Source organism: Podarcis pityusensis, assembly GCF_964106645.2.
Source record: "Podarcis pityusensis genome assembly, chromosome: 7".
NCBI lineage: Eukaryota > Metazoa > Chordata > Lepidosauria > Squamata > Lacertidae > Podarcis > Podarcis pityusensis.
Genome location: NC_138031.1, coordinates 87028178 through 87055571, shown reverse-complemented (window position 1 = coordinate 87055571; position 27394 = coordinate 87028178). Strand labels below are relative to the sequence as shown.

Genomic DNA, 27394 nt, shown 5'->3' with positions numbered 1-27394 from the left:
CCCTCCACACCCAGTCCAGGACCCGGGAGATGACCCTATCTTTCTTGGAATGGTGTGCAACTTCTTGTGCCTGAATGGGGCGGTCGGGAAGCAGCTCCAGGCTCATAACCTCTTGTGCAGGTGCTGGGTCAGGGCCTGTTTCCGGTAGTGGTAGCCTGCTGAGGGCGTCCGCATGGCCCATCGCCTTCCCAGGTCGGTGAATCAGTGCATACTGGTAGCTGGCAAGGAAAATTGACCACCTGAGGACGCGAGGAGACAGCACTTGGAGGGTCTGCTTTTCGGGGGCAAACAAGCCAAGCAACGGCTTGTGGTCAGTCACCACGGTGAAGGGCCGCCCGTACAAGAAATCATGGAATTTTTTTACTCCCTTTACGATTGCCAGACCCTCCTTGTCGATTTGCGAGTAGTTCCGCTCGGTTGTGTTGAGTGTCTGGGAAAAGTACGCCACCGGTACCTCTCTTCCATCCGGGAGTTGGTGCCCCAGGACAGCTCCAATGCCATAGGGTGAGGCGTCGCATGCTAGCACCACCGGCAGCCTCTCGTCGAAGTGTGCCAAGACCGAGTTTGAGACAAGCAAGTCCTTGACTGCCTGGAATGCGGCCTCCTGGCGCTGGCCCCACACCCAAGGGGCCCGCTTGTCCAGGAGTCTGTGTAGGGGCTCCGCTACCGCCGCCTTGTGGGGAAGGAAGGAATGGTAAAAGTTCAATAGTCCCAAGAAGGCCTGAAGTTCAGTCTTGCTCTTGGGCGCTGGGGCATCACAAATGGCCCGTACCTTGTCCCCAGTCGGGTGGACCCCTTCTGCGTCCACCATAAATCCCAGAAAGTCCACCTGAGGCACTCCTAGTAGACATTTTTCCCGCTTCACCTTGAGACCCGCCGTCTGGAAACGGTGCAGAACGGTGCGGAGGCGGTCCTCAAACTCCTCTGGTGTGGGGCCGGCAATCAACACATCATCGAAGAAGGGGGTGACGCCAGGAATCCCTTTAAGGAGAGAGTCCATTATATTCTGGAATATGCCTGGTGCCACGCTGACACCGAATTGCAGCCGCTTTACCCTGAACGCTCCTCTGTGCGTCACAATCGTCTGTGCCTCTGCTGTGGCCTCATCTACTGGCAGCTGTTGATATGCTTGGGCCAAGTCCAGCTTGCCAAAAATTTTCGACCCAGCCAGGGTGGCAAGGACATGGCTGACCACTGGCACTGGGTATGCGTGGGCCGTGAGGGCCTTGTTTATGGTACATTTGTAGTCTGCGCAGATGCGGACCGAACCATTAGGCTTGACGGGTGTGACGATTGGGGTTTCCCAGGGAGCATTAGGCACCGGCTCCAGCACTCCTTGCTCTACGAGTCGGTCCAATTCCTCGTCTATACGGGGTTTCAAGGCGAACGGGACCCGGCGGGCCTTGAGCCTGACCGGTCGTACTGCGGGGTCAAGCTGTAGCGCAATGGGGGGGCCCGTATACTGTCCCAATTTCCCATCGAAAACCCCTGGAAATTCCTTGCATATGGCGTCCACGTCCACTTGTAAGCTAGTGTGGTTCACCCCGGTGACAGCTAGCCCCAGTGGTCCAAACCATGCCAATCCCAGTAAGCTAATGTAGGGGCCCTTGACCACAAGCAAGTCCAGTTGCCGCGTCCGCCCTCGGTATTGCACCCTGAAGGTCCCCACCCCCATTGTGGGGACCTTACGTTTCTGGAAGTCACGGAGGGTGAATGGGGCCGGCCTGAGTTTGGGACCCCCAGTGGGACACAGTTTCCTTAAGGTCCTTGCCGAGATTATGGATAGAGTTGAACCCGTGTCAAGCTCCATGCGGCATGGGGCCCCCTCTATCTGTACCTCTACATAAATTTTCTCTACGTTGGGGTGGGGCAACTGGTATACCTGGAAGTCCGTGAGCTCCGTCGAGTTGCCTTGGTGCGTTGGGCCCCGGGACCTGGGGCTCTTGGATTGGTCATCTGATGCCTGGTGTCGGGTGGGCCGAGCCCGACACACCCGGGCGATGTGTCCCGATTTTCTGCACTGCCTGCACTCTGCGTTGCGGAAACGGCAGGTCCTCCTCTCGTGACTCTCCCCGCAGCTTGCGCAGTTCCCTCCTTCTCGTCGAGGCAGCTGTGGTCTGTGCGCTGCTTGAGTGCGCTGCTGTACTCGGTGCACCTCCTCCCTGTCGGATCCTGAGTCGTCGGTGAGGTCTTCATGGTGGACCCTCGGTTGGGATGGCAGGCTCGGCCGTGCCTCTTGGGTCGACCTCTCGGCAGCTTCTGTTGCCAGGGCCTCCTCCAGAGCGACCTGGAACGTTAGGTCCTTCTTAGCGTAGAGGCGTCGTTGCAGCTTCTCATCCTTCAGGCCACCGACGAGGCGGTCACGAAGCATGTTCTCCAGCTCTGAGAAGTTGCAGAACCGGGCGGCTTGGCGGAGAGAGGTCACAAACCCAGTTATGGTTTCCCCAGGGGCTTGCCGCTTTGCGTAGAAGGCATTTCGACGAGCCACCACTGAGGGCTGCGGCGAAAAGTGCCCCTTCAGCTGTTCCATTATTGTTTTGTATGGAACAGTAGCGACGTCTTCAGGCGCAAGGAGAGCCCGGGCGATTTCAAACGTCTCCTCTCCGCAGACGCTGAAGAATATCGCCCTCTTCTTGGCGTCTTCTTCGTCGGTGACCCCTTTGGCTTCTAGGAGGAAGGTGAAACGGGAGGCGTACGCTTCCCAGTCTCCAGATGCTGGGTTGAATGGCGAGAAGCTGCTGTTGGCTGCCATTCTGAGTTCCTTGTGCCCCGGAGCTGAAGCCTGGATACACGGTGCGAGGCAGCGGTGCGGCAGTTGGCGGTGCTGCGGTGCTGTGTGTGGCAGTCAGCTCAGCGGGATCCCACCTTCGTCGCCAGTGAAATATACTCAGAGTCGCAAAGTGATTTCATGCTCTTTATTCAGCTCATAGTGGTGAGGAGGAATGAATAAATGTCCCCTCACAGTATCTGCTTTATATACATTATTTACACAATGGGCTGCACATGATTGGCTAATTCTGGAATTCTACTGTAAGCCAATCAGGTTGTGGATTCACTTCTATCTGGAGCAGGATTGGGTGGTTCCTGCCAACCAATCATACTGCTGCATTGTTCTAGGACCAATCAGACTGCTGCCTTTTGGATCCTATTGTTCTAGGACCAATCAGACTGCTACAGTTTGGATCCTATTCAACTCAGTACATAACAGGTTGCATGTCCAGAACCTGAGACTCCTGCTGCACAAAAATTGCCTCTGCTCTTCCCTTTCCAAGCCCCTCCTGGTTCTAAGAGACAGTGGTGTGGGGGAAGAGGGGGAATTTACTGACCCATCCTTCATCTGACCCATCTTTTCTTCCTCCGCCACACCCTGCTGCAGGGCAGGAGTCGGGAGCAGGGCAGGAATAACTCAAAAGGTGTCAGTGAAGTTACTGTGCTGGTCCCGGGGGGAAGGTTACTGTTACCGTAGTCAAAGTTCAGTCCTAAGTCACTAGCCTGGAGATAGTCCACAAAGTGCGAGGTGAGGTCCGAAACAGGGAGCCGGGCGGGGACAGGAACACTCGAAGATCAGAAGCAGGTAGCCGGGCGGGGAACAGGAACACTGGAGGAACAGGACTGGATGCTGGCCAAAACAGCTCTTCAATGACGACGTTGCTCCCGCAACCTGGGACCGGGCTGACTGCCCTTTATCTTCTCTAAGGCCAGGGGCGGTCCCGGCCCCCAGGAGCCCCGCCTCTCCTGGCCTTAAGGCGAGCACTCCTCCTGGGAGAAACCAGTTCCCTTCGCCTCTCTGCCCTAAGCCTCTGCAGTTCAGGAGAGGCCGAAGGGTTACTGGACCCCGGGGAAGGCTCACCTGTAGACACTGAGTCCTCAAGCACCTCTGGGGCCAGAATGGTTTCACCTGGTGCCTGCTCCTGAGGATCTGGCACAGGTGCAGGCTCCTCAGAATCTAGGCCTTGCCCCAGTTCAGCCGGCCCTGGAGGCGGGGACTCCTGTGCCGGCTGGGATTCCTCCGGTTCACTCTCAGAATCGGAATCCCAGGCCATCACACCATCCCCCCTCCCAGGCCCCCCCCTTAATCGAGGGTCTGGACCCGGCTTACTGGGGTACGCCGCATGGAACTCTCGGAGGCAGGCAGGCGCGTGGACGTTGGCCGCTGGTTCCCAGGAACGGTCCTCCGGCCCATACCCCTTCCAGTCAATGAGATACTGCAGCTTTCCCCTGCGGTATCGGGAGTCCAGAATGCGTTCCACCTCGTACTCAGGCTCTCCCTGAACCAAAACTGGCTGCGGTCGGGGACGGTCCGGGTGGAACTCGTCGGGTGGGGCCACCGGACTCAGAAGGGACCTGTGGAATACCGGGTGAACCTTCAGGGTTGCGGGCAACTGGAGACGGAATGCCACAGGCGAGACCTGGTTCACGATAGGGAACGGGCCGGTGAAACGGGCGTCCAGCTTCCGCGAAGGTCGAGAAGGGTGGAGGTGGCGAGTGGAGAGCCATACCAGGTCACCGACGTGGAGTTCCGGCCCCACCTGGCGGTGGCGGTCGGCCTGGACCTTGTACGCCTCCTTGGCCTGGCGCAGCTGCTCCATCAACAGCTGTTGCTGGGACTGGAGCTCCTGAAGCCACTCTGTCACCGCAGGGACCGCAGATGCCGGCAGCACATCCGGAAACAACCGTGGATGAAAACCGTAACTGGCCTGGAACGGGGTCTGCTGGGTGGATGCATTCACCGCATTGTTGTAAGCGAACTCCGCCAATGCTAGGTGGTCGACCCAGTCATCCTGCTGGTAGCTGCAGTAGCACCGGAGGTACTGTTCCAGCACCGCGTTCGCCCGTTCCGTCTGGCCATCAGTCTGTGGGTGGTAGGCAGATGAGAGACAGACCTCTGTTCCGAGGGCCTGGTGCAAAGCACGCCAAAACCGGGACGTGAACTGAACGCCACGGTCGGACACCACACGCTCAGGTAGGCCATGCAGGCGGAAGACATGCTGAAGGTACAGCTGAGCGGTTTCCTTAGCTGAGGGTACGGATGGGCAGGGGGCACAGTGCACCATCTTCGTGAAATGGTCAGAGAAAACTAGAAGGCAGGTGCAGCCACGAGACGGGGGTAGCTCCACTACAAAGTCCAGAGAAACCGTGTGCCAAGGACGTGGTGGAACCGGCAACGGCTGAAGAAGGCCGGGGGGTCGCCCGGTAGGCCCCTTGGCCCGCCGGCAGACATCACAACCAGCGACGTAGCGAGCCACGTCAGCCTTCAGACGGGGCCACCAAAACTCACGGCTTACCAGATGGGTGGTCCGATACCGCCCAAAGTGCCCTGCTGCTGGAGCATCATGGGTCATCCGGAGAACCTCAGCCCGCAGCGGCCCTGGCGGGATGTACAGGCGCCCGTGGTGCAGCAGAAGGCCCTGATGCAGGACCAGCCCCGGGTACTGAGGGCATGACCCTTCGGCCAGTTCCTGGAGTCGTTCCTGGGCCCAAGCATCGACCCGCTGCTGTTCCCGCACCCGAGCCTGCAGTGGCTCAGCCTCCTGGGTGGCCAGGAATGCAGCCGGTGGTAGGATCGTGGTGGGTACTGCCTGCTGTACCGTGTCTGTGTTGTCTTCAGGTTTCCGGGACAGGGCATCCGCCTTCTGGTTTTGGGAGCTAGGGATGTAGCGGATCCGGAACTGGAACCGGGAAAAGAACAACGCCCACCGGATCTGCCTTTGGTTCAGCTTGCGGGTGGTCTGGAGGTACTCCAGGTTCCGGTGGTCGGTTCTCACCTCCACCGGGTGTCGTGCCCCCTCAAGATGGTGGCGCCAGACCTCAAAAGCCACCTTGATGGCCAGTAGTTCCCGCTCCCATACAGTATAGTTACGCTCCGCCGGCAGGAGCTGGCGGGAATAAAAGGCGCAGGGTAAGAGTGGCGCATCAGGTCCGTACTGCTGAGACAAGACGGCACCGAGAGCCGTACTGGAGGCGTCAGTCTCTACCACAAAGGGTCGAGAAGGATCCGGATGTTGCAAGATCGGCGCTCTCTGGAAACAGGCCTTCAACCCCTGAAACGCCTCCTCTGCCTCGCTGTCCCAGGAAAACGGCGTCTTGGGGCGCAGTAGCCGGGTCAATGGGGTAGTGCGACGAGCGTAACCCGCAATGAAGGTCCGGTAATAGTTGGCGAACCCCAGGAAACGCTGTAGGTCCTTGCGGTTCCGAGGTGCCGCCCATTCCCGAACCGCTGCCACCTTCCCAGGATCCATCTGCACCCCATCTGGAGAGAGTCGGTGACCCAGAAAATCCACTGTCTGCTGATGGAACTCGCACTTGCTGAGCTTCGCATACAGGCGGTGCTCCCGCAAGCGCTGCAGCACGGTCCGGACATGACCCTTGTGGCGAGCCGGGTCACGGGAGAAAATCAAAATGTCATCCAGGTACACCACCACGTACTTGTCCAGCAAGTCCTGGAACACGTGGTTGATGTACCGTTGGAACACAGCGGGCGCGTTGCACAATCCGAAGGGCATAACCAGGTATTCGAACTGCCCGTACCGGGTCCCGAATGCTGTCTTCCACTCATCCCCGGCTCGGATCCTAATTAAATTGTAGGCCCCCCGGAGGTCAAGCTTGGTGAACATCTGCGCCCCTTGCACCCGCTCCAGCAACTCCGAAATAAGGGGCAAGGGGTACCGGTCCGGGATGGTAATTTTGTTCAGGGCCCGGTAATCATGGCAAAGGCGAAGCTCCCCACATTTCTTCTTAACGAAGAGTACTGGCGCAGCGGTGGGTGAGGTAGAAGGCCTAATGAACCCACGCTCCAGGTTCTTGCGCAGGAAGTCCTGCAAAGCTTTGCGCTCTGGCTCTGTTAGAGAGTATAAGCGACTCACCGGCAGGGGCGCTCCGGGCTGAGGTCTATGCCGCAGTCAAAAGACCGATGCGGCGGCAGCTGGTCTGCCCCCCGTTCCTCGAACACGTCTTGGTAGTCCCGGTACACGGCTGGGAGCGTGGGTGCTGCCTCCTCAGTGGGTGCGGCCGCTAGCATCTCGGACCGAGCATGGGGGCATGGGTCTGGGAAGTGCACAGTCCGATTAACCCAGTCAATCTGAACATTGTGAGCCTCCAACCAGTCCATTCCAAGCACCAGGGGGAACCGGGGCATGGAGGCAATGTCCAAAGTTCGCACCTCCCGGTGCTGCTGGAGACACAGGACCAAGGGCTGGGTCTCCCGAGTGACGGCACCCGAACGCAGGAGCCGTCCATCGATTGCCTCCACCTGTACCGGTTCTGGCTTGTTCTGAAGTGGCACCTGATGATGAGCGGCAAAGGCAGCGTCCATATAGGAGCGGGTTGCCCCCGAATCTACCAGAGCGTGGGTAAGAATCCAGGGCCCACCTGGAGGGTAGAGACGCACTGGAACCATGAGATGTCGCAACTCCACTGGTGAGGGCCCCTCTTGCATGGTTTGGGACCCCACGTTGCTAGGGCCTTCGGCTACAGAGGTTGGTGGTTTTCCTGCGACTGGCATTTTCCTGGGACAGGAACGGGCGTAATGTCCACTCCCACCGCAGTAAAGACACAGGTTTCCCTCCCGACGCCGCGTCTTCTCCGAGGGGGAGAGGCGAGGTCGCACAGCCCCGAGCTGCGTTGGCTCGACTGGCAACTCGGCTGTGGGCGTGGACCTGTTGGGAAGGATGGGCGCTAGGAGCCGGGGGTGCTGGCGGTCCCGGGCCTGGCGACAGTCCTCCAACCGATCGTCTATCTGCAGGCTCCGCTGAATGAGGGCGTCCAGCGTGGTGGGACGCTCCATCATGGCCAACTGGTCCAGTATCTCGTCCGACAGTCCCTCCAGATACTGGTCCCGTAGTGCAGAGTCATTCCAAGACAAGTCTTGTGCCAACAGCCGAAATTCTGTGGCGTAGGCGGCGGCTGTGGACTTGTCCTGTCTCAACTGACGAATCGCCCGATTGGCTTGGCTCTCCTTCAGAGGGTTGCCAAACACAGTCTCTAAGTGGTTACAAAATCCCACATAGTCCGTTAACAAAGGAGAGTCTTGCCGGAGCAGTGGCAAAGCCCACTTGGCCGCCTGGTCCTTTAACAAACTGATCAGAAAGTGCACCTTGGTGCGGTCGTCAGGGAAGTTCCGGGCTCGCCCCTGAATATACAACTTGGCCTGGGCGAAGAACATGGGAAAACTGGCCAGGGTCCCATCAAATTTCTCTGGCAAAGCCACTGGGTACTTGCCTGGAGCTGGGGCGTCGGCCCCATGATCTGTAAAGGTTTCCAACCGTTGCTGAAGCGCCGCAACCACATCGCTTAACTGCTGAACGGTGTGGGTCAAGGCCTGGTCAACCATGGCCTCTGGCTGTTCCCGAACGCACCCCAACGAAGGGGGAGTGCGGGTGTGGCGGGAGCAAACTGTGCTGGTCCCGGGGGGAAGGTTACTGTTACCGTAGTCAAAGTTCAGTCCTAAGTCACTAGCCTGGAGATAGTCCACAAAGTGCGAGGTGAGGTCCGAAACAGGGAGCCGGGCGGGGATAGGAACACTCGAAGATCAGAAGCAGGTAGCCGGGCGGGGAACAGGAACACTGGAGGAACAGGACTGGATGCTGGCCAAAACAGCTCTTCAATGACGACGTTGCTCCCGCAACCTGGGACCGGGCTGACTGCCCTTTATCTTCTCTAAGGCCAGGGGCGGTCCCGGCCCCCAGGAGCCCCGCCTCTCCTGGCCTTAAGGCGAGCACTCCTCCTGGGAGAAACCAGTTCCCTTCGCCTCTCTGCCCTAAGCCTCTGCAGTTCAGGAGAGGCCGAAGGGTTACTGGGCCCCGGGGAAGGCTCACCTGTAGACACTGAGTCCTCAAGCACCTCTGGGGCCAGAATGGTTTCACCTGGTGCCTGCTCCTGAGGATCTGGCACGGGTGCAGGCTCCTCAGAATCTAGGCCTTGCCCCAGTTCAGCCGGCCCTGGAGGCGGGGACTGCTGTGCCGGCTGGGATTCCTCCGGTTCACTCTCAGAATCGGAATCCCAGGCCATCACAGTTACTCTTTATTCAAAGGAACAAACCAGCTCAGGCCTAGTGAGCACAGCAACTCTTCCCAATACATCTTGCCCCAATGAGGCAGCTGTGAGACTGAAGGTCCCCCGCCTTTCCACAGCTCCCTGTCTTCTCCTTCCCCTGGGTCCTTTCCACGCAGTCTGAGATTCCTGGCGCCTTGTCTGTCTCTGCTCTGCCCTCTTCATTCCTCTACAGGTTCTGGGAGACCAGTAGGGAGGGCAGCTGGTCACAGCAGGAGTGGGAGATCCCCTGGCTTCCTCACCAGCCTGACTCATTTCTGCCTCTTGGCCCCCCTCCTCTCCAGCCTCTGCCTCAGCCTCTGATCCTAAACTGCTCTCTGCCGCAGATTATTCCTGGTCACTAAGCCTTGTTACATCTTCAGCTTCCGTCACCTCCTCCCCCCAGTCTTCTCTCTCTGACCACTCCTCAGGCTCTGAGTCTTCTTCCTGTGGGGGTTCCCCAGCTGGTGCCTCCCACCACTCCACCCCTGCACACCTTTCTCTGTCTTGGACTGCCCTACCTCCCCCTCCTCAACTGGCTCCTGCCTTGTGGGTTGCGCCACACCCCGTAAATCGCTGGTCCCCTCTAGTCACTCCCCTAGTCCTCTGCTTCAGGCTGATAGGCAGGGCAGCCTGTGTGAAGCACTTGCCCCTCCCTCCCTGCCACTGGGAGTCTCTTGCTCCCTCACCTTAGCTCTCTGGGCAAGTGAGCCGAAGCCTTTGCACATCTGCCACCTCTCTTTGACTCACCCAATCCCTACCCAGAGTGGCAGGGTGTTAAGTGGAATGGTTTTAACTGACACAGAAATGAACAACGGCTAAAGGTAGATTGCAGAGGTTTAACATGGGTTTTTTCCATGGGGCACTTGAAGCTCTTGCTAAGTTAATGATTAACTAACTGATTGTTGTTCTCTGAGTGTTGTAACCTTAGATCATGCGAGAGGTATTGGGTTGCAAAATCTCCATTTTGAAGGGAGTTGCCTTTGAGTCTTTGTCTCCCAAACTCAGTGGAGTGAAGATGTAAAAGAAGCTATCCTTAAGGGAGAGCAAACAGTCTGTGGAGAGAGACCTTTGCTTATAGGTCTGTTTGGATTATTTCGTGTTTTGTAAGATGCTGAGCCTGATGCTGGACAGCACAAGATATTGTATGGATATTTTAGACGTATCATTTGATGTATTCTGTTTTATTTTAAAGAGTTCTATCAGTAAAAGTTTGAATAATATTTTCATGGGTCTGGACAATGATTTATTCCAAAAGGAGTCAGTTCCTATGCTTCCAGTCACTTCAAACTGCGCAATATTAATATCTGCAACACAGGTCAGGGGGAGGAGAGGAGGAGGTGACAGCTCTGGTCACTAGCATGCCTGCAACCCCCCTCCCAAGTGCTGGTGGAGTGGGGTCCTCCCTGCTGTGCCATCCAGAAAGTAAGCAGGCAGAGGCAGCACCTCTGCCCATTCCCGCTGGGCAGTGCCATGGGGTCCAGTCCCCCCCTGCTTTACAGGGCTAACTGAGGACAGGGAGATTGGGAGCTCTCCATCTTGGGTGGCAGGATGTAGAAGAGGACAAGGCTTGTTCACTTTTCAAAGTCGCAGAAATCCTATCTTCCTACACAACACTTTGTGCAGTACATCCGCCCACTTTTGCGTGCACACACACACACAGAGCCCTGAGATTCAGAGCCTCATGCTCTACTGAGTAAGGTCCCCAAAGCATGTTGTCAGCCCACAACCTGGACCTGGTGCCACCAGGACCCCACTGCATGCCAAGAACCAAGTGTGGCATGCTCCGTGAACCTGGGCTGATTTGATTCCTACATTGCCCTACCCTCCAACATTTCTCTGATGAAAATAGGGACACCCTATTCTCCATCAGGGAGCTTCTTCTGCGTTTGATCTCACTGCACACATAGATGTCATATACACATCAACACTGGTCACCTTGAGCCAATGACAACCTCTCAGCCTCACCTACCTCACAGGGTTGTTGTAAGGGAAAAATGTTCAAGGAAAGGGATCATGTATTACACCCTCAACAGATAAATGGAATGAAATAAGAGTTTAGCTGTAAGCTAACTTGAGTCACTGTCAGGGAAAAAGGCAGGATGTGGTGATGATGATGATGATGATGATGATGATAATTAATGGAAACTGTGAGAAGGATCAGTAACCGAGAGTAAATCTTATTGAACTCAGTTGGACTTAGTTCTGAGAAAAAAATGCTCAGGATTGCAGTGTAAGACTTCATTTACAACAAAGGAATCGACACTCCCTGTGTTTCTTAGGAAATGGCTGGCTGCTGAAGCATTGCAATTAAAGAATTTAAAACAGACTGGTGAGCTTTTCCTTTCAAAATTATAGGAAGGACGTCCTATGCCAGGGTGACCGTTTCCTTCATTTGGTGCAGGTATTTTATTTTCAGGTTAAACGGACTCTCTTTTTGCACCCACACCCCTTTTAATTGTTCTCCAAGACATGGAGGTGAGGAAAAAGGAAAACTAGGAATCAAATCAGAAAGCAGGATGGCTTCTGGAATTCTGGGACTGTTCCTGGTAAATTGGGGCACTGGGGGTGGGGTCTGCATTGCAGGGAGTTGGACTAGATGACCCTTGGGATCCCTTCAAACTCAATAATGCAGTAGTTCTCAAGGGGTGTGGCAGGAGAGGATGGCAAGTGTGGTGGGAAGGTTCAAGGACAAGCCAAGAAACAGTTAAACATTTCAGTATAGTATAGTATAGTATAGTATAGTATAGTATAGTATAGTATAAAAATATTTTTATCTGCAGCATATGGGTGAGAAGATGAATTTGCTTGCCTCGAATTAAACCTAATATAAATGAGATCACCCTGCAAAAGGGAGTTCACAAGCTTCACTGAGTTTGTATAATACCTAAGAGGCTCGATTACAGTTATATTTTGGGAATGATTCATGTTCTTATGTAGCTGCGTTGTTTTCTGCTTTCTGGCTGTCCCATGATCATGTTCTAAGGTTGTTGTGCTCTGAGTCATAAATCAAGCACTGTTCGAAGACACTTCCTTTTGCTTTCCGATGTATTTCTTTGTAATGTATTGGCAAATCTGGCGCGGCGCGAGCGAGCAACTTTTTCCTCCGAAAGCGAGGACCAGAGAGACCAGGGTTGCTCTCCTGCGCGTGCTCGCGGCGGCGGCCGCGCGCCTGGCGTGACGCAGCAGCAGCCCCCGCCCTCCAGGGCGGTCGGGTGACTTCGCGGCGGCGCGCACAGGCTCTGCGGCTCTAGAGGCGCTGCTGCCCATCGCGCGCCCACTTGCCGTCGAGCGAAGCAGCAGCAGCAGCAGCAGCAGCAGAGGCAGCAGCACCCGGAGGCGGCGGCGGCGGCGGACGAGCCTTTGCGCGGGGCAGGTATGGCGGCGTCGGGGGGCCCGGCCACGGGCGCGGCTGGCTGGCTGCTCTGCTCGGGGCGCGGCTCTTGGAGACCCTCGGCGTCCCTGGCCCTCGGGCTCCCCGGGCGGGCGCTGCTGGCGGCGGCGTCGGCGGAGCCTCCTCGAGGGCAGCCGCGCTCCGCCAAGCCGAGGGTTGGACGGGGCTGGCGGGCGCCGAGCAAGCCCTGCTCCGGGGCGCCTCTTCGGGAAGGTGGGCGGGTTTGGGGTGGCGCGCCTTGGCGCAGGCCCGCGACGGGGAGGCGGACGCCGGGCGCCCCCAGACGCGCTCGCTTCTGGCCTCTCGCCCCCGCTTCCCGGCAGGTGCGTCTCCTCTTGGCTCGGGGTCCCTTGGGCTCAGCCGGGCGATCCCAGCCCGCCCCCGCCTTGCTTCCTTAGGGGCTTGGGAGACGGGGGCAAAGGGGGGCGAGGTGATTCAAAGCAGGCTGGCAGGTGGGTCCCAGAAATGCAGGTCTTAGCCAGTGCTCGCCTTAAGCTGGGCTTTTTCAAGGGACGGGTGGAGAGAAAATAGACCCCCACATTCTAGCTCTGCTATGAAGCTCCCTGGTCAAGCCCTATGGGAGTTTGGGCTGAGAGGAGGAGGAGGACTTGGAAACCTATATGTTGCCCTGAGGTCTCTGGGTTGGAAAAAATGCATACAGTTTTATTCAAACTAGACCTCTGACTGCAGCATATTAATGGATGTCTTGCTAACTTGGCAGTAGTAGGACAGTTTTTTTGTAGCAATAAATTAACATTTCAAGAATGTCTTAGAATCTACTGTGGGAAAGTCCATGCTGATCCCGATTCATTATCATGATTATATGACCTGTCTGAAAGTATCAAGCTTGTTGCAAACATGTAGCCCATAGAATAGAGGCAGGTTCTTGTATTTAAAGGCCATTTTGCATTTGCTCCTCTGTCTCCATTCCTTTTCCGGTATTGGGCTGTAGTTTGTTTATTTTTTCCTCCCCACATGCTCTTGAAATTTATTTTATTTTGTTTATATCCCACCTTTCTTCTGATGAGCTGAAGTGCCTAGTTCTCCCTCACCCCATTTTATCCTTGCATCAACCCCCTGAGGGAGGTTAGGCTGAGAGGTGGTCACCCAGTGAGGATTCAGAGCCTGGTCTCCCAGGCCCCAGGCTAGCACTCTCGCCACAGCTGCACGCTGGCTCTCATTAGGCAGTTTCACATTAGCTTTGACGTCACATACAGTTTCTGATTGATCAAGATTGTCTGACACCTTTCCCATTAACTCCTGAGTAAAGTTTCACTTCCTGAATTTTCACCTCTGTACGCAAAGGAAAACAATACCCTGCATATGTCATGGGCCATGTAGAAGATGCTCACTTGTTAGAGTGCTTTAGGTGCTTCCATGATTTGCAGTAATTGTGTGAGTAATCTATGAGTGCTCCAGTCCTGCCTCTCTTAACCCAGTTAAAGGTTTTTGTAGGCAGCTGCACTGAAACTTTTCCACTGTAATTGAGTCGAGATGCACATTGCTGGTTTGCATTATCACATGCCACAGTTGTCACACTGTAAACCTTCCCCTTCTGAAGGGGCAGAGTGCTTCCTCTTCCCTTCCTTCCAGTTTCTCCAGTTCATTTCAAAAAGTTTGTGCAGGAGACATTACTTATTTCTAACATTTATTGCCGTTTCGCTTTCTGTCTTGCTTTTTAGCCATTTCGCTTTCTGTCTGGTTCACAGTAAGATAAAACAATCAAATTACAGCAGTTAAATAACACATTTAAAACCACATGGAATATGAAATAAGGCCATGGATAAAAATAGTAAATTCAGCAATATATAAAATAGAACAGTATAAAACAGCAGGAGCAAAATAAAGCAGACCTACTATCCATGACAAATAGAAAGGTGTTCACTTGGTATTTATGCAGTGGCTGCTGGTGCAATTGAGATATGTGGTGTTTTTTCCACCTTGGGCACCAAAATGTGCCCTGGTGACTTTCAGGATTGGAGCAAACGTGTATGAAAACAATATAAGTGCAGTAGGGCTAGAGCCCTAGTTGGGCATTCAACCATCGTGTGGGGGTGGGGAGTGTGTAGGGGCATTGAGGTAGGGAGTGTGCTAGACCTGCCTTCAAAGTCCCCTCCCACCCCACCTGGAATAGGAGGGTCTGGGGGAGGCTGCTAGGTGTGTTTAGACTGTTGTGCTGATAAGGCAGGGGGTTTGCCAGTACATGAAGACTGAATTCATTTAGAATCCCCCTTTGCAAACCTTCCTGTTGAATGTGGGAAGGTCTCCTGGCACGGCTGCCCCAGCCCATGTTTCCTTTGAACTGCCTGAAGAAGGTTTGGTTGTTCCGTAGTTTTATTTGGGTCCTCTTTCAGCTTACTCTTCAGAATCTCCTTAGCAATATGCTTATCTGCAGGTTGATAGCTGCTGAAATGACACAGAACCAAGTCTGATCAGATTACCACTGTAAGCAAGTGAGGTCATCTTATTTTCAGGAGAATTCTGAATGACTAAGAAGTTTCCTGTTGTGCACGAAACTAAAGATTAAGGCCCAGCGTGGAGGCAATATGAAATGCTTCCTGGAAAAGTGCAAAGGATACTTGAGTTTGGAAAGTTCAGCCTTGGGAAATACTGTAAGAAGAAAAAGAATCTTGGCTGACTTGAAAAAGGAAAATGGCTGAGTGTTTATGATGGATATAGTTCTGTCTTCATGGCATAAGACTTCACATATTAATGTGTGTGCAGGGATTGAATGATGCTGCCACCTATTTAACATAATATTTAACACTAATGTTATTTGTGACTCTTGACTCTAATGGGCTTGAACAAATGACTTAGAACTTGCTTACTGTAACCTGAATTCCATAGGCCTTGTGGAACCCGTCCAGAGGCACAGCCCGTCTAGTCCAGCAGTGCTGGGGGTATTACCTGGTAATGTGGGGAAGAGGGCTGGGCAACGTCAGCTTTTCAACATTGCAATGTATCACCAGCCCAACATCGTGATCTGGCAGTGTTGAAACGGAAAGTGGAACAAGCTGTATTGGCCATGAGCTGAGGTCAGCACAGCTTCTTCCTCCCACAGGATGTTGGGGTCAGAGGGAGCCAGCCAGGCTGTGGTAGCCAAGCGCAGAGTCTGTCAGGCTCTGTTTGCAAGGATGCCTCCACCTTTGCTTGGCGGGGCAGGCAGAGAGAAAGAGGTAGCCCGCCCAACACACTCCCATGCCAAGGTGGTGGCGGATGAGACAAGCGCATGTGGGCTTGCCTCAGCCGCCACTGCCTTGGCACAGATGGGGGGAAAGTCTAACTGAGCCCTCCCATCTCTGCTTTGCTTGAGCTGGAGGTGAGGGACTCTGTTAGACTTCTCCATTGAGGGGCAGGCAGCTGTGCACCCCTCAACAGAGGAATTTAAATGAGCTGCCTGCCCTGCCCGGCCGATGTAGCTTGTTCTTCCCTCGCTGGTAGGAGGGCCAGAGTGAGGTGTCAGTTTCACCCGGTGGTATATTGCAAGTGAAATCGCCATTGCTCTTGAGTCCCTCTGCCTCCAGCACCCGGCTGCAGCTTGTTTCTGCTTTGGTGTGCTGGGCACTGGTGGCAGAAGGACAGTAGCAATGGCAGCACTTGCAATATACTGAACTGCCATTGCGGTCTGGCCCTCGTACCAATGAACAGTACTGATACATCGCCCAGGCCTAGTTGTGAAGAGTGGTTTCACCCAAGCCTAGGCTGAGGTTTCAGATCCTGGATTATTCTTACTAATCAGAGTTTAAAGAAACCATAGTTCCTAAATTCAGACATCAACTGGGAACTGTTGTTGGCTACATTCCTTCATGGATAACCTTCCAGGGACCTCCTGATGCTAGGGAAGATCAAATGTGAAAGCGACTTCAGCAATGGATGCTTCTCTTACTGTTGTACAGTAGGCTACACTGGGTACAGTGGTGCCCCGCAAGACGAATGCCTCGCAAGACGGAAAACCCGCTAGACGAAAGGGTTTTCCGTTTTGGAGGTGCTTCGCAAAACGAATTTCCTATGTGCTTGCTTCGCAAGACGAAAATGTCTTGCGAGTTCCTGCGGGGGTTTTTTCCTTTCCCCCCCCTTTTCCCCAAGCCGCTAAACCGCTTATCAGCTGATCGGCTAAGCCGCTTAACAGCTGATCGCTAAGCCGCTTATCAGCTGATCCGCTAAGCCCGCTAAGCCGCTAATACTGTAGCGCTAATCCGCTAAACCGCTAATGGGCTTACTTCGCAAGACGAAAAAACCCGCAAGACGAAGAGACTCGCGGAACGGATTCTTTTCGTCTTGCGAGGCACCACTGTATTGATATCTGCCTCTCTGTCCAGGCAAGCAAGCAGGCAGTATCACAGTGCAATGGCCTGTTTTAGCCCTGCAAAAGCACTCAGGCAGGTCTGGTGAGGGGCATGGCCTGGTGTGGGTCCGGCGGACTAGTAGCCATGCTTAAGCTATGCACTGAAGGTTCCCATCCCTGGTCTAGGCATGTAATAAATGGCAGTGAATTGGAGAAGTCCTGTGTTGTGGTTTCCCCTTAGCTCTGGGTTAGACTCACTGCCTCTTTTCTCCTTAGAGCCTTTGTGAGGTTGGCTTCCCAACCAAGTTGACTTTTCCTCACAGCCGGTTGATGTGTAATGGATGCCACAGGGGGATTAGGGTTGCACAGTGGTCAAAGGCCTGCAGACAGGTGGCCATCCAGAGCTAGCCCCAGTGCTTCCCCAGCAAGGTAACTGAGGACATTTTGGGCTTCTGCTCCCATCGTTGCTTACCACTGCCTGGGACTGGTGGGAGTGGTACTCCAGAACATCTGGTGGACACCAGGCTGATCTCCGGTGGGATAGGGATAGAGGTGAAAGCTATTTCTTGGTTCTGCTGAATCTCTCGGTGACTTTCGATACCGTCAACGATGGTATTCTTCTGGACTGTCTAGGAGAGCTGGGAGTTGGGGGCACTGTTATACAGTGGTTCCGCTCGTTCCTCCTGCGTCGTGCCCCAAAAGTAGTGGTGGGGGATGAGTGCTTAGACCCCTGGGTGCTCAATTGTGGGGTGCCTATGGGCTTCATCCTCTACCTCTTCATATAGATGCTTTTTAACATCTATATGAAACCTCTAGGAGAGATCATCAGGGAGGCTGGGTTTTCACCAATATGCAGATGATACCGAGCTCTTCCTATCATTTAAATCAGAACCAGGAAGGCAGCAAATGTGGGTGTCTGGATACTTTTTGGGGGGGTGGATGGTGGTCAACAGATTGAGGTTGAATCCTGACAAGACAGAAGTACAGTTTCTGGAGGACAGGGCAGGCAGGTGTGGGAGATTCTCTGGTTCTGAATGGGGTAACTGTGTCCCTGGGAGTCATTTTGGAATCGCAGCTGTCCATAGTGTCAGCAGGGGAGTCCTTAACTTATGACACACCCAACTCAAATCCCTCCCTCCCTCCAGAATATTCTGTTTAAACTCTTACAGGCCTGAACAGGTCAATTTCCTCTCTCTCTCCTCTGACCCCCATTTTCCTTGGGGGTGGGGGGCTTGTTTTCAAGCGACCTCTTCAGCTCCATGTCTCCATTGCCCAAGTTCTCATTCTTTTCAACTCCTTTCTCTCCCCCACACCATAGAGATAGGAAACGCCTATAAGAAAACATTAGACAAATCTAGGATTTTAGTTCTCCCATGACTGGGTAGCAGCAAGTCTCTTCCCTGCCTCCCTGAACACATAGATCGCAGCAGCGACGGTTGCTTCTATCTCTGACATCCCCTTGTATTAGGTAAGCCCTCAAGACTTTTCCTGTTGCACATTGACTCTGAAGTAACACGTCAGTGTGTATAGCATTGTAGCCATTCCTTCTCTTTTTCTCCCAGTTTAGTTTCTCTTGCTTCCCTTTCCCATATTTTGTGCTTCTCCTCTCTTGCCTCATTCCCATTCCTTCCCCTCCCACAGCCTGACCTTACGCATTGCTACTTGGAAGCAAGTCCTAGGAGGTGGGACTGGTACTCAAGGAAGTCTGCATGGTAGCAGTGTGGGGACTGGGGGGCGGGGAGTTCACACTTAATTTTATATTGATTGTGATTATCTTTCCACTTTGTCCTTTCACGGGGCTGCCTCTCCAATTTTCTGCTGTTAGAGCAGTGCTCTTGTCTTCCCTACAGAATAATAACAGGCATCTGGGATTCCTTGTGTTGTAGTTACCAAATGCCAAGAGAATGGCACTCTGCATGTGCTTGGGTATAAACATGACCTCTTTTCCACTAATACTAGCAGGTGGTTAAAGGGAGCTAACAGGACACCACGCCTTGGAAGCTCAAGAGGAAAACTGAGCAGAAATTCATACTTTCTAATGGGAATGGGGAATGCTTGCCGTTGATAACAAATGGTCTGGGAAAGACAACCTATCGCTGTTTAGAGGCACCACTTTTATTTTCATTCCAGCCTTTCTCAACCTGTGGGTCCCCAGATGTTGTTGGACTACAACTCCCATCATCCCTGAGCTCTGGCCTTGCTAGCTAGGCGTGATGGGAGTTGTAGTTCACAACATCTGGGGACCCACAGGTTGAGAAAGGCTGGAACTTTAGGCCATGCTCATTGAGAATACCAGACACACCTGAGAAGGCAGCAGCAAGACATAGCACAGCAGGCACCAAAAATAATTGCTGGCAACCAAGCCTAGTCACAGTTTGTCCAACTCTGTTTCTGCCAGGGGTTAGCAACTGGTCCAAATCAGGCCCTCAGAGGGGTTCTTCCTAGCCCCACCCCCCAACTAATGATGAAATGTGGATGGATGGGGGAAATGGCACAGATGGAGCACAGCTGTGGATCTTGCCAGCTGGGAAATCTCACTGTGGTCACCTGCCTGTGGAATGTCCTCTTGGAGGTTCTGCTTATTGAGTTCTCAATAGCATCCTAAAACGCATCTCTTCGCACAGGTTTTGGGTTTGTTTTTTTAAAGGTAAAGTGCCTAGGATCTTAACCAGTGAAGGATGGTTTGAATATAATAAAGTATTGCTCTGGCAAAACTAGTTTATTAGTTGAGGCAATACCTGAATCTGAATACCTGTTGTATAAAGCAGGGTGATTTAGTTTCAGTTCAAATTAAATGGGGCAGGCAAAGCTGGGATCCAGTGGCTGCTGAATTAAGTGGCAGCATCTTTCCACAGCACTAACGTCAGTAACAAAAATTCCTATGAGGTTATTAGGGAAGGTATGGCTTGTGGAGAGCACTTCTTCCTGGAATGCGTTTTGGTCAATGGAGATGCTACTCCCATAAGTTGCTAAATATAATACATGTGTAGGAGAGTCAGTGGTTGCGCTTAAGCTACTCAATTGCAACACGTTTTAAGGAAATAAAACACGGAGAGATAAAAGTAACTTGGCACACCATAAGTATACTGTACAAGCATTTCTGTTCTTTAGCTTTTAATTTGATAAGGAAGGGAGGTAGAAATTTTACGTATGTGTAGAGAGCAGCCCTGACAATGGGCCATTCACAAAGCAGCAGAGGGTCTGTACATTTTATGAAGTGCTTGGTAGTGTTCACAGCAGGGTGGATAAAAATCAATGATTTTAAAATATATATATTAAAAAATCAGACTTTTAAAATTTATATTGGATTTTTACAATAAAATGCTTTTGGAGGAAAAATCTTTCAAAAGATAGTTTTCTATTTAAGTTACATTATAGTCCAAAGGCTATTCATCAGGAAATAAGGATTTGTGTTAAGTTTTTCATGTGAGCTAAAACTCAGTATAAGTTTTTTTAAAAAACCCGTTTAACCACATCAGTTAACAAACATGGATGCATATGCTATAATGTTATTGTTTTAGTTAAATAAATTGATTAAATTGTTATTAAGGAAATGATTATTTTTCTCTTTCCAATAAAGTACAGCAGAAACAGTTAACTTTTTAAACCTCACAATAATTTCATAATTACCTGTCTGTGTATTTCTAACAGTATAACCAAATCTGTTATTTTTTATATACTGTAACTGTAAAAACTACTTTGAAAATTTATTATTCCTGAAATTTTATTATTCCAAAAATGAAACCTTCATCTGGTTGTATATTAAGATTATACCAGCAAGAATGAGTCTTTCTGTAAAAAAAATTTATTTAAATCAAGTCTTACTGACTAGCAATTTAAATTGTGATTTAAATCGTGATTTAATTTGATTTGATTTAAATCTGCAGATGATTGATGTTTTCTAAAATGCAGCACTTCATCCTTGTGTTTGTGCCTGGCCACATACTCTGTGGCCACATACTCTGTTTCTTCCTGTGCCTTTTCCTGCAGCTTGATCCCTATAGCTGACCATTAATGTTTCTGGAAGAGGGCCACAATTTATTTTTGCCAGGAACTCATTATTGCTCTCAAACTACTTCCCATTTAGCCACTCCCTTATTCAATGAGGACCATTTTAAAAGCTTGACTAGAGGCTTCAAAAACTAAAAGCTGTATTCCTGGTCTTGTATCTGCCGGCAGTTCTCATGGTGCTGGACATATATTAGTTGCTGAAATTTCTTGAAGAAAATGTGCAATGCCTGAAGGACCGCCTACCTACCTGGACCTTGCGGTCACCTGAAGCCCTTCTTCCTGTGCCTCCTCCACAAGAGGCCCCGAGGGTGGCAACATGAGAACGGGCCTTTTCTGCAGTGGCTCCCCATTTGTAGAATAGTCTCCCTAGGGAGGTTTGCATGGCGAAAACATTCCTCTTCAACCAGGCCTTTGGCTGATTTGCAGTCTTTTAGATGTGTGGAGGAAGGTGGGGGTTATTGGTTGGTTTTGTTCTTGTTTTTATTATGTCTTTTGTGTTTTTATATTGTAGTTTTATGCTGTGAACTGCCCTGAAAGCTATGGGTGAAGGGCAAAATACAAAATTAATAAATAATAATGCTAATAATAAAAGTAGCTCAAGGGTGAGTTGAGAAATAAATTCCCTTGTTCACATCTCGTGCCAGTTGTGACCTCACTAGAGAGCCCTCAGGCAAGAGAAGAGAAAGCTCAGCTCATGAATATAGGAAGGTGCTGTGTCGGACCACTGGGACATCTATTGTCCAAGCTGACTCCTAGTGGGGCTCCAGGGTTTCTGGCAGGGAGCTGTCTCAGCCCTACCTTGAGATGCCGGGAATTGACCATGCTCTTGTCCCTGAGCTACAGCCACCTGCTTCCAAGCTGACAAGAGATGGAACCAGGCAGCTTCTTGCCAAGATCTCCGTCTCCCTGTAACAGCCATGTAACATGGCCTGTGTCACTTTCCTGCCCCAGCCAGTGAGGTAGAGTGGAGAAATGGCCAAAATGTGCAACACACAACACCTTGGCACAGGTTTGCAGTCTTCCTCAACATGGATGGGAGAAGGGGGAAATGCCACACTGGGATGAGCTCCTGTTGATGGTTAATCAATCAATCAATCAATCAATCAAATTCAGTCTACTTGAACGCTCCCTGGCCTCTTGGCTACTGCAATTGTGATGTATTGGCTTGTTTTTAATAGCACGTTGAAATATCTTGTATTGAATTGTTTCATTGTACATTGTCTTGGTATTGTTGTCATTAGGTGGTCTATCAATATTTTAAATAAATAGATAAATTTGATGCTGCAGCCCCATATAGAGTCTGTGACTAATGCTGCTCTTGGAAGTTCTTGTGAAATATTCCTGAAGAGTGTTCCTGTTTGAAAGGGGCCAGACTCAGTTATTATTTCTGTCACTTTTAGCCAGGCTGCCTCTCTTGTCTATTCCTAATATTAATTTGCTACAGGGATCTCGGTACAAGTGGAGAGCAACAGCATTCCTTTAATGTTGTGCCCCTGTTTTGTTTTGTTTTTGTGTAAGCCACAACTCAGTTGGCCTGTCAGCTTTGTGGGGGATCAGGCTGCTTTTACACTGCATTGGTGTTGGATGGATTAAAGTCTCTCTGCCTGGGAAGGACGGAGCCAGAATTGATTTGTGGCTGAGTGTGGCAATTGCTTCAGGTTCTGGGGCTTTTGAGAAAATCAGATTAGCAAAGTGTCACGAACACCAGCAGGAGGCATGTGGGAAAATCACCTCATACTGATGACTAGCTAAGCCAGGTTGACATGTAAATAAGCAGAGGAACCATGAATTGCACCTTGGGGGATGACACAAGCACATCCTCTCGAGATGTTGAACTGAAGAGTGTGTAAACAAAGCCACTGAGAAGGCCTCTTTTAGCACATAGAAGTGGGAGGCCAAAGCTCACTAGTGGAGAAGGCAGAAAAGAGGGTTCTGGCGACTCTTGGACAGAAATGGGGAGGGGGCCCTGGAGAACCGTTCTTCTGTCTCTGATATTCCACTTGACCTGTACCCTCCTGCAACTTGTTCTTTCAGGAGGTTGACCATGCCTTAGAAGGGGCACTGGGCCAAGTGGCCTTTGAGACCCCTACAGTTATATCATGTCTAAAAAGAAACACGGGACCTGGAAAGCTGCCTGCTCCCTTTTTTTCAATGGCAGTGACTTTTCTGGGAACGCTGAAATGGCCCAGCGTAGTCGTGAAGCTGCCTTGCAGCTAACTGTAGGGAGCCAGTCACAGCGGCATGGGCTCCCGCTGTCCCTGTCAGCTGAGGGTGCCTGAAGACAGCGATTCCCTTAGGCTGTGTGGCCACTTTTGTGACATGCAGCAGGACAAACACGCCTGACTGCTTTGGATATAATCAGACTTAAAGATCACATAGTCACAAGAGTGACGTGGATACACAGGGCTGCAGGCTGGGTTACTAAAGGGATCTACTGCGTTCTGGGCTGGTGTGGGCCTGGTATCTCTTGTTCAGAAACCGAGAGCCAACCTTGTCCTGCCCTGTCTGTCCTTGGATCATTAGCTCTCCTCAACAGCTGATTAGCATCTGGGATGGTAAACAGGTTTGTTGTGTTAAGGCTAATCAGGAACAAAACTGGTTCAAGGCAACTGTTTTATCTAGAGAGGTGAAAAAAGATGTAGAAAAAACAGGGTGGTTTTTTTTAAAAGCAGCAACTGAGGGGTGCAGAATGGTTGGGGGGGCTGAAGATGCCCTCCTTACAGGGGTCTAGTGGCACATTTTCTAAGTGCAGAAGCACATTTTGACAGCCCTCATAGTTGGAATCCAAAATATGAAGGCAGATATGTTGATCCGCTATGTAGCTATATAATACATACCTCCCCCCCCCCAAAAAACCCCCAGCTTTACATAGCATAATTGCCTTTTGATCAGGGTCATCTGGTGGTAATAGAATAATGAGTAGCAGAGGTGATCTAGTGGCCAGCCTTTGGGGAATTTGACTGGGGAGATTGGGGGGGGGTCCCCATCCCTGATCAGACATGTGTTGTCCCTGCAGTCCTGCACATACTGTTGAGGGAGGGGGCGCCACTGAATTTAGTGGTGCTTGCTTCTGACCACATCACTTCAGCTTGTAAATATTTCAGCCAGCTGAAATGCAGCCTTTATCTTTCAAAACTAGATGTGCAAACAATCGTTCAAAGGTTTTATCTGCTAGCGTGAAGCAGCAACCCTGCCATCAGAGAAAAGCAGCTTCTGCTTAAACATTTTCCTCCTGTGCTCATTTGCCACACAGAGAAATACTAAAAACGGCCTGCCTGCTTCTGCCTTAATAGCCTCTTGATCTTCAGGTTTGCATTGCATGCAGCACAAACAGTCACGCCCAGCCCTGGATCGCTTATCAAAGTCCAGTCCCAAATCCATGCAGCTCAGCTCGGTGTTTGCTCAAAAGCGATACCCACATAGTCCAGGCACACGGTGACCATTTGCAAGGCTGCGTTAAGAGAGGACGCAGAGCCCTTGCAAGAGCAGGGAAGAAGCAGCTTTCCAGGAGGCCGCCTGGCCCCTGTGCATGATGCCATTCATCTTAGGGGAGTAGACCTGGCCGGCTAGATGGTGCCCTGGGGAGTTGCAGTCTGACAGGCATGAACTAGGACGCGCTGCACTCTCTTCTCTTCTCTATGACTTGACAGGCGAGAGGACGAGGGAGGGTCCTGGGCTGAGAATGACAGTCAGCTGAAGGCTGGATTAAGTTATAATGCTTCCCATTTTGAAACTCAAGTTTTCTGAGCAGGCAGGAATATCCTAACTTTGCTGTAATGGAAAAATGCTGGTTCATATAACAAAAGAGATGGCTTATACAACCTTGGAACATAGTCCACCAGGACTGCAGAATTTTGTTGCTTAGAGACAAGACACCGATTTCTGCTTGTTTTCTGGTAGGGATGCCGTTGTGTACAATTAGTTGAAAACATTTTATTTGTTTGTGGGCTGGTCAAATGGGGGTGGAGGCCTGGAATGTAAATAGTGCTTGTTTGCTTAACTGCATTCCTGTGCATAAATATATTTAAAGCAATTCCCATTGATCAAAAAGCTGAGTTTAGTCCTAAGCAAACATGCGAAGGATCATGCCCAAGTGTTCAGAAATGTTCACAAGCAAGGGCTGTTAGCCACCAGGCAAAATAGTGTTTCTCCATGAGATGAAATGTAAATGCTTGTGCTGACAGTTTAGTTATTCTTAATTTGCAAACTGAACATATTGCAGAGCTTGGAGGCTTTAAAATAGTATGCAGTCATCTTCACAGCTGTGTGGACAATCCTGGTGAGATTCAGGGTAGCATCTTCTAGATCAGGCACAAGCAAACTCAGCCCTCCAGATGTTTTGGGACAACAATTCCCATCATCCCTGACCACTGGTCCTGTTAGCTAGGGATGATGGGAGTTGTAGTCCCAAAACATCTCGAGGGCCGAGTTTGCCTTTGCCTGTTCTGGATCCTTGCTGATCTCTGCATCCACTAGAAAAACATAAGAAGTATTTGACTTATTTATATTAGGGGGGCATATCTTCCCATGTCCATGATGTGTGTATGTATATTTGTATAAAGATGTATACCCGTTGATTTAATTATGTTTAAATTTTGGTTGCTGCTTTGAAATTGAACTGGAATATTTCCTGAAAGAGTACTAGCATTTAGATCTAATGGCTCCTGGAGTCGGGCATAGTTTGGGCTGTGTAAGTTTTGTGCTTTATCATAATACTCAAAATCCTGTGCTTGACAAAACTTAATTCTGTGACTTCTGTGTATCAGCAAAACAGCAGTATTTACTTTCTGCAAAGTCATGGAAGGGTTGCAGAATTCTGTACAAGGCATTCATGCGCTACATCTGATCACTGGACACATGAGTCCTTGTCAGTCATGGTCTGAATATTTTCTGAACCCTGTTTGTACAACCTTAGTGGGTAGGAATTTGCTCTAATTTAAAAAGAAAAGCAGAGACCCTTGGCATGCCTTCTTCTGTGTGCATAACCCTGGGCATCAATCATGCATTGATGTTGTGTGTCTCTCTAGACATTTGCATGCCTAAGCCACAGCTCTGCTTGGGGAGATTTACTGTGTAAAACCTATGACTGACTAGACTGACTTAGAGAGCCTTATGGTAGGAGATCAGTTTGTGAGGGACATCACGATTAAGTATTTTGTATACAAAAGTTGCTGTTGAAATGGCTGGTGGTAACGCATGTTCCTTGTGTAAGTCAAAGTAAAATCTGTCTCTGTCCTTAGGAAACACTTGGCATTCTACATGAACTACGAAAACCCTCCGCCATATCCTGGCCCGGGCCCAACTGCCCCATACCCACCTTACACCCATCAACCAGGTGGACCACCTGTTCCTGGTCCCTACCCTGGCTATGCACCAGAGCCCGCAGGGCCATATCCAGTAGGACAGCCAGGCTACCAAGGCTACCCAGCCTATGGATGGCAGAATGCTCCTCCACCTCCGGGACCAGTCTATGCAGATGGACCTAAGAATACAGGTAATATTGTCTGCTGTACGCATGGAGCTGCGCTGCTTCATGGTTTTTCATGAAGGTTTCCCCCTTCTGTTACAGATCTGAAGCAATGTGTATGTTTGTTCCAGTCCTCTGAATAAAGGGGCTTGGTAACAACGTGAACTTGGGAGGAGGGTACATGTGCTCTGCTCCATCTTGTTTGTTCTTTTGAGAGAGGAAGATATTTCTGTTATGGTTCTCCATATTGGAGAATAAGTTGGTGGCCACTGGCTTCACTTTACCTGTAGTTACATGGTAAAATGTGTGACCTTTTGACCGTAGCAATTTGCTATCCTTCTGTAAATTAAGTTCCAGCCCCTTTTATAATAGGTACCATTGACACCTATTTTAATGGTTGTTACCTGTCCTGGACTGGCAGGTACTGTCTTGAGATACTGCAGGATCTTCCTGTTTTCTTCAGGCCCTGTGGCAATAGATGTCGACACAAACAGGAATAAACGTTCCTTGAGAGGAAATCATGGCCAGATATGGGGATGTCTGTAGGAGACCTATGCATGGTCAGGCATTTGCCAGGATCCACCACTATCTGAACCCCTTGAAAAATAGCTGCCAGAGTCTTGCTAAACAGTGGGAAGTTGTGCTGGTGGGGAGGGATGAGCGGGTTAGGCTAGCCTTCGCCTTCTCAGTACCCTCCAGGCCTCTTGGACAGCAACTCTGTCAGTCCCAGGCAGCGTGTGGCCATTTTCACCACTGGCCACACTATTTGGGATGACTTCCTTACCTGTTGATCAAAATGTGGCTGTCGGGGTCACTGCAGAGAATGCTGAAGAGCAAACGCATTGGTGTTTGCACAGTAGCAGCCTACTCCACGTTCCATGGGTGTTTTTGAGGATGGGCTGGGATTCTTTGCTTTAAAACAAACCCAAATTCAGTGGCTATTAAATTATAGAAGATAAGGCAGTTAAATATATGAAGATTAGGCAACTTTTAAAATTAGTTCATGTGACTTGCAAACGCTACACAAGTCTTTCCTGAAACAATGGAGGCTGCGTAATATTGGGACTTCCAGGGTTGTGTCATCCCTCAGCTGAGGGTGTTTTGCATATAGAGGGAAATAGTCGCTCACCTGTGTGAAATCCCAGGTAGCCATTACTGTCACTTCATGTGTCAGGCTTGAAGAAAAGGCTCCTCCCTTCTCTGGGGGGGG

The 27394-nt window shown here is 51.0% G+C and overlaps 1 protein-coding gene across 3 annotated transcripts in view; it reads left to right on the top strand.

Moving 5' to 3' along the window:
• The first annotated feature begins 12245 nt into the window (after positions 1-12245).
• CYSTM1 (cysteine rich transmembrane module containing 1) overlaps positions 12246-27394 on the top strand; it is a 32241-nt gene continuing 17092 nt past the window's right edge. The window contains exons 1-2 of one of the 3 annotated variants that reach the window (XM_081015251.1): positions 12246-12403; positions 25958-26211. In XM_081015251.1, the coding sequence (XP_080871377.1) occupies positions 25977-26211 (235 nt within the window). In that variant the 5' untranslated portion in view covers positions 12246-12403; positions 25958-25976. Of the gene's footprint in view, positions 12404-18033; positions 18175-24483; positions 24614-25957; positions 26212-27394 lie in introns of those variants that run through there. The other 2 variants (XM_081015252.1, XM_081015253.1) reach the window with 2 other exon arrangements.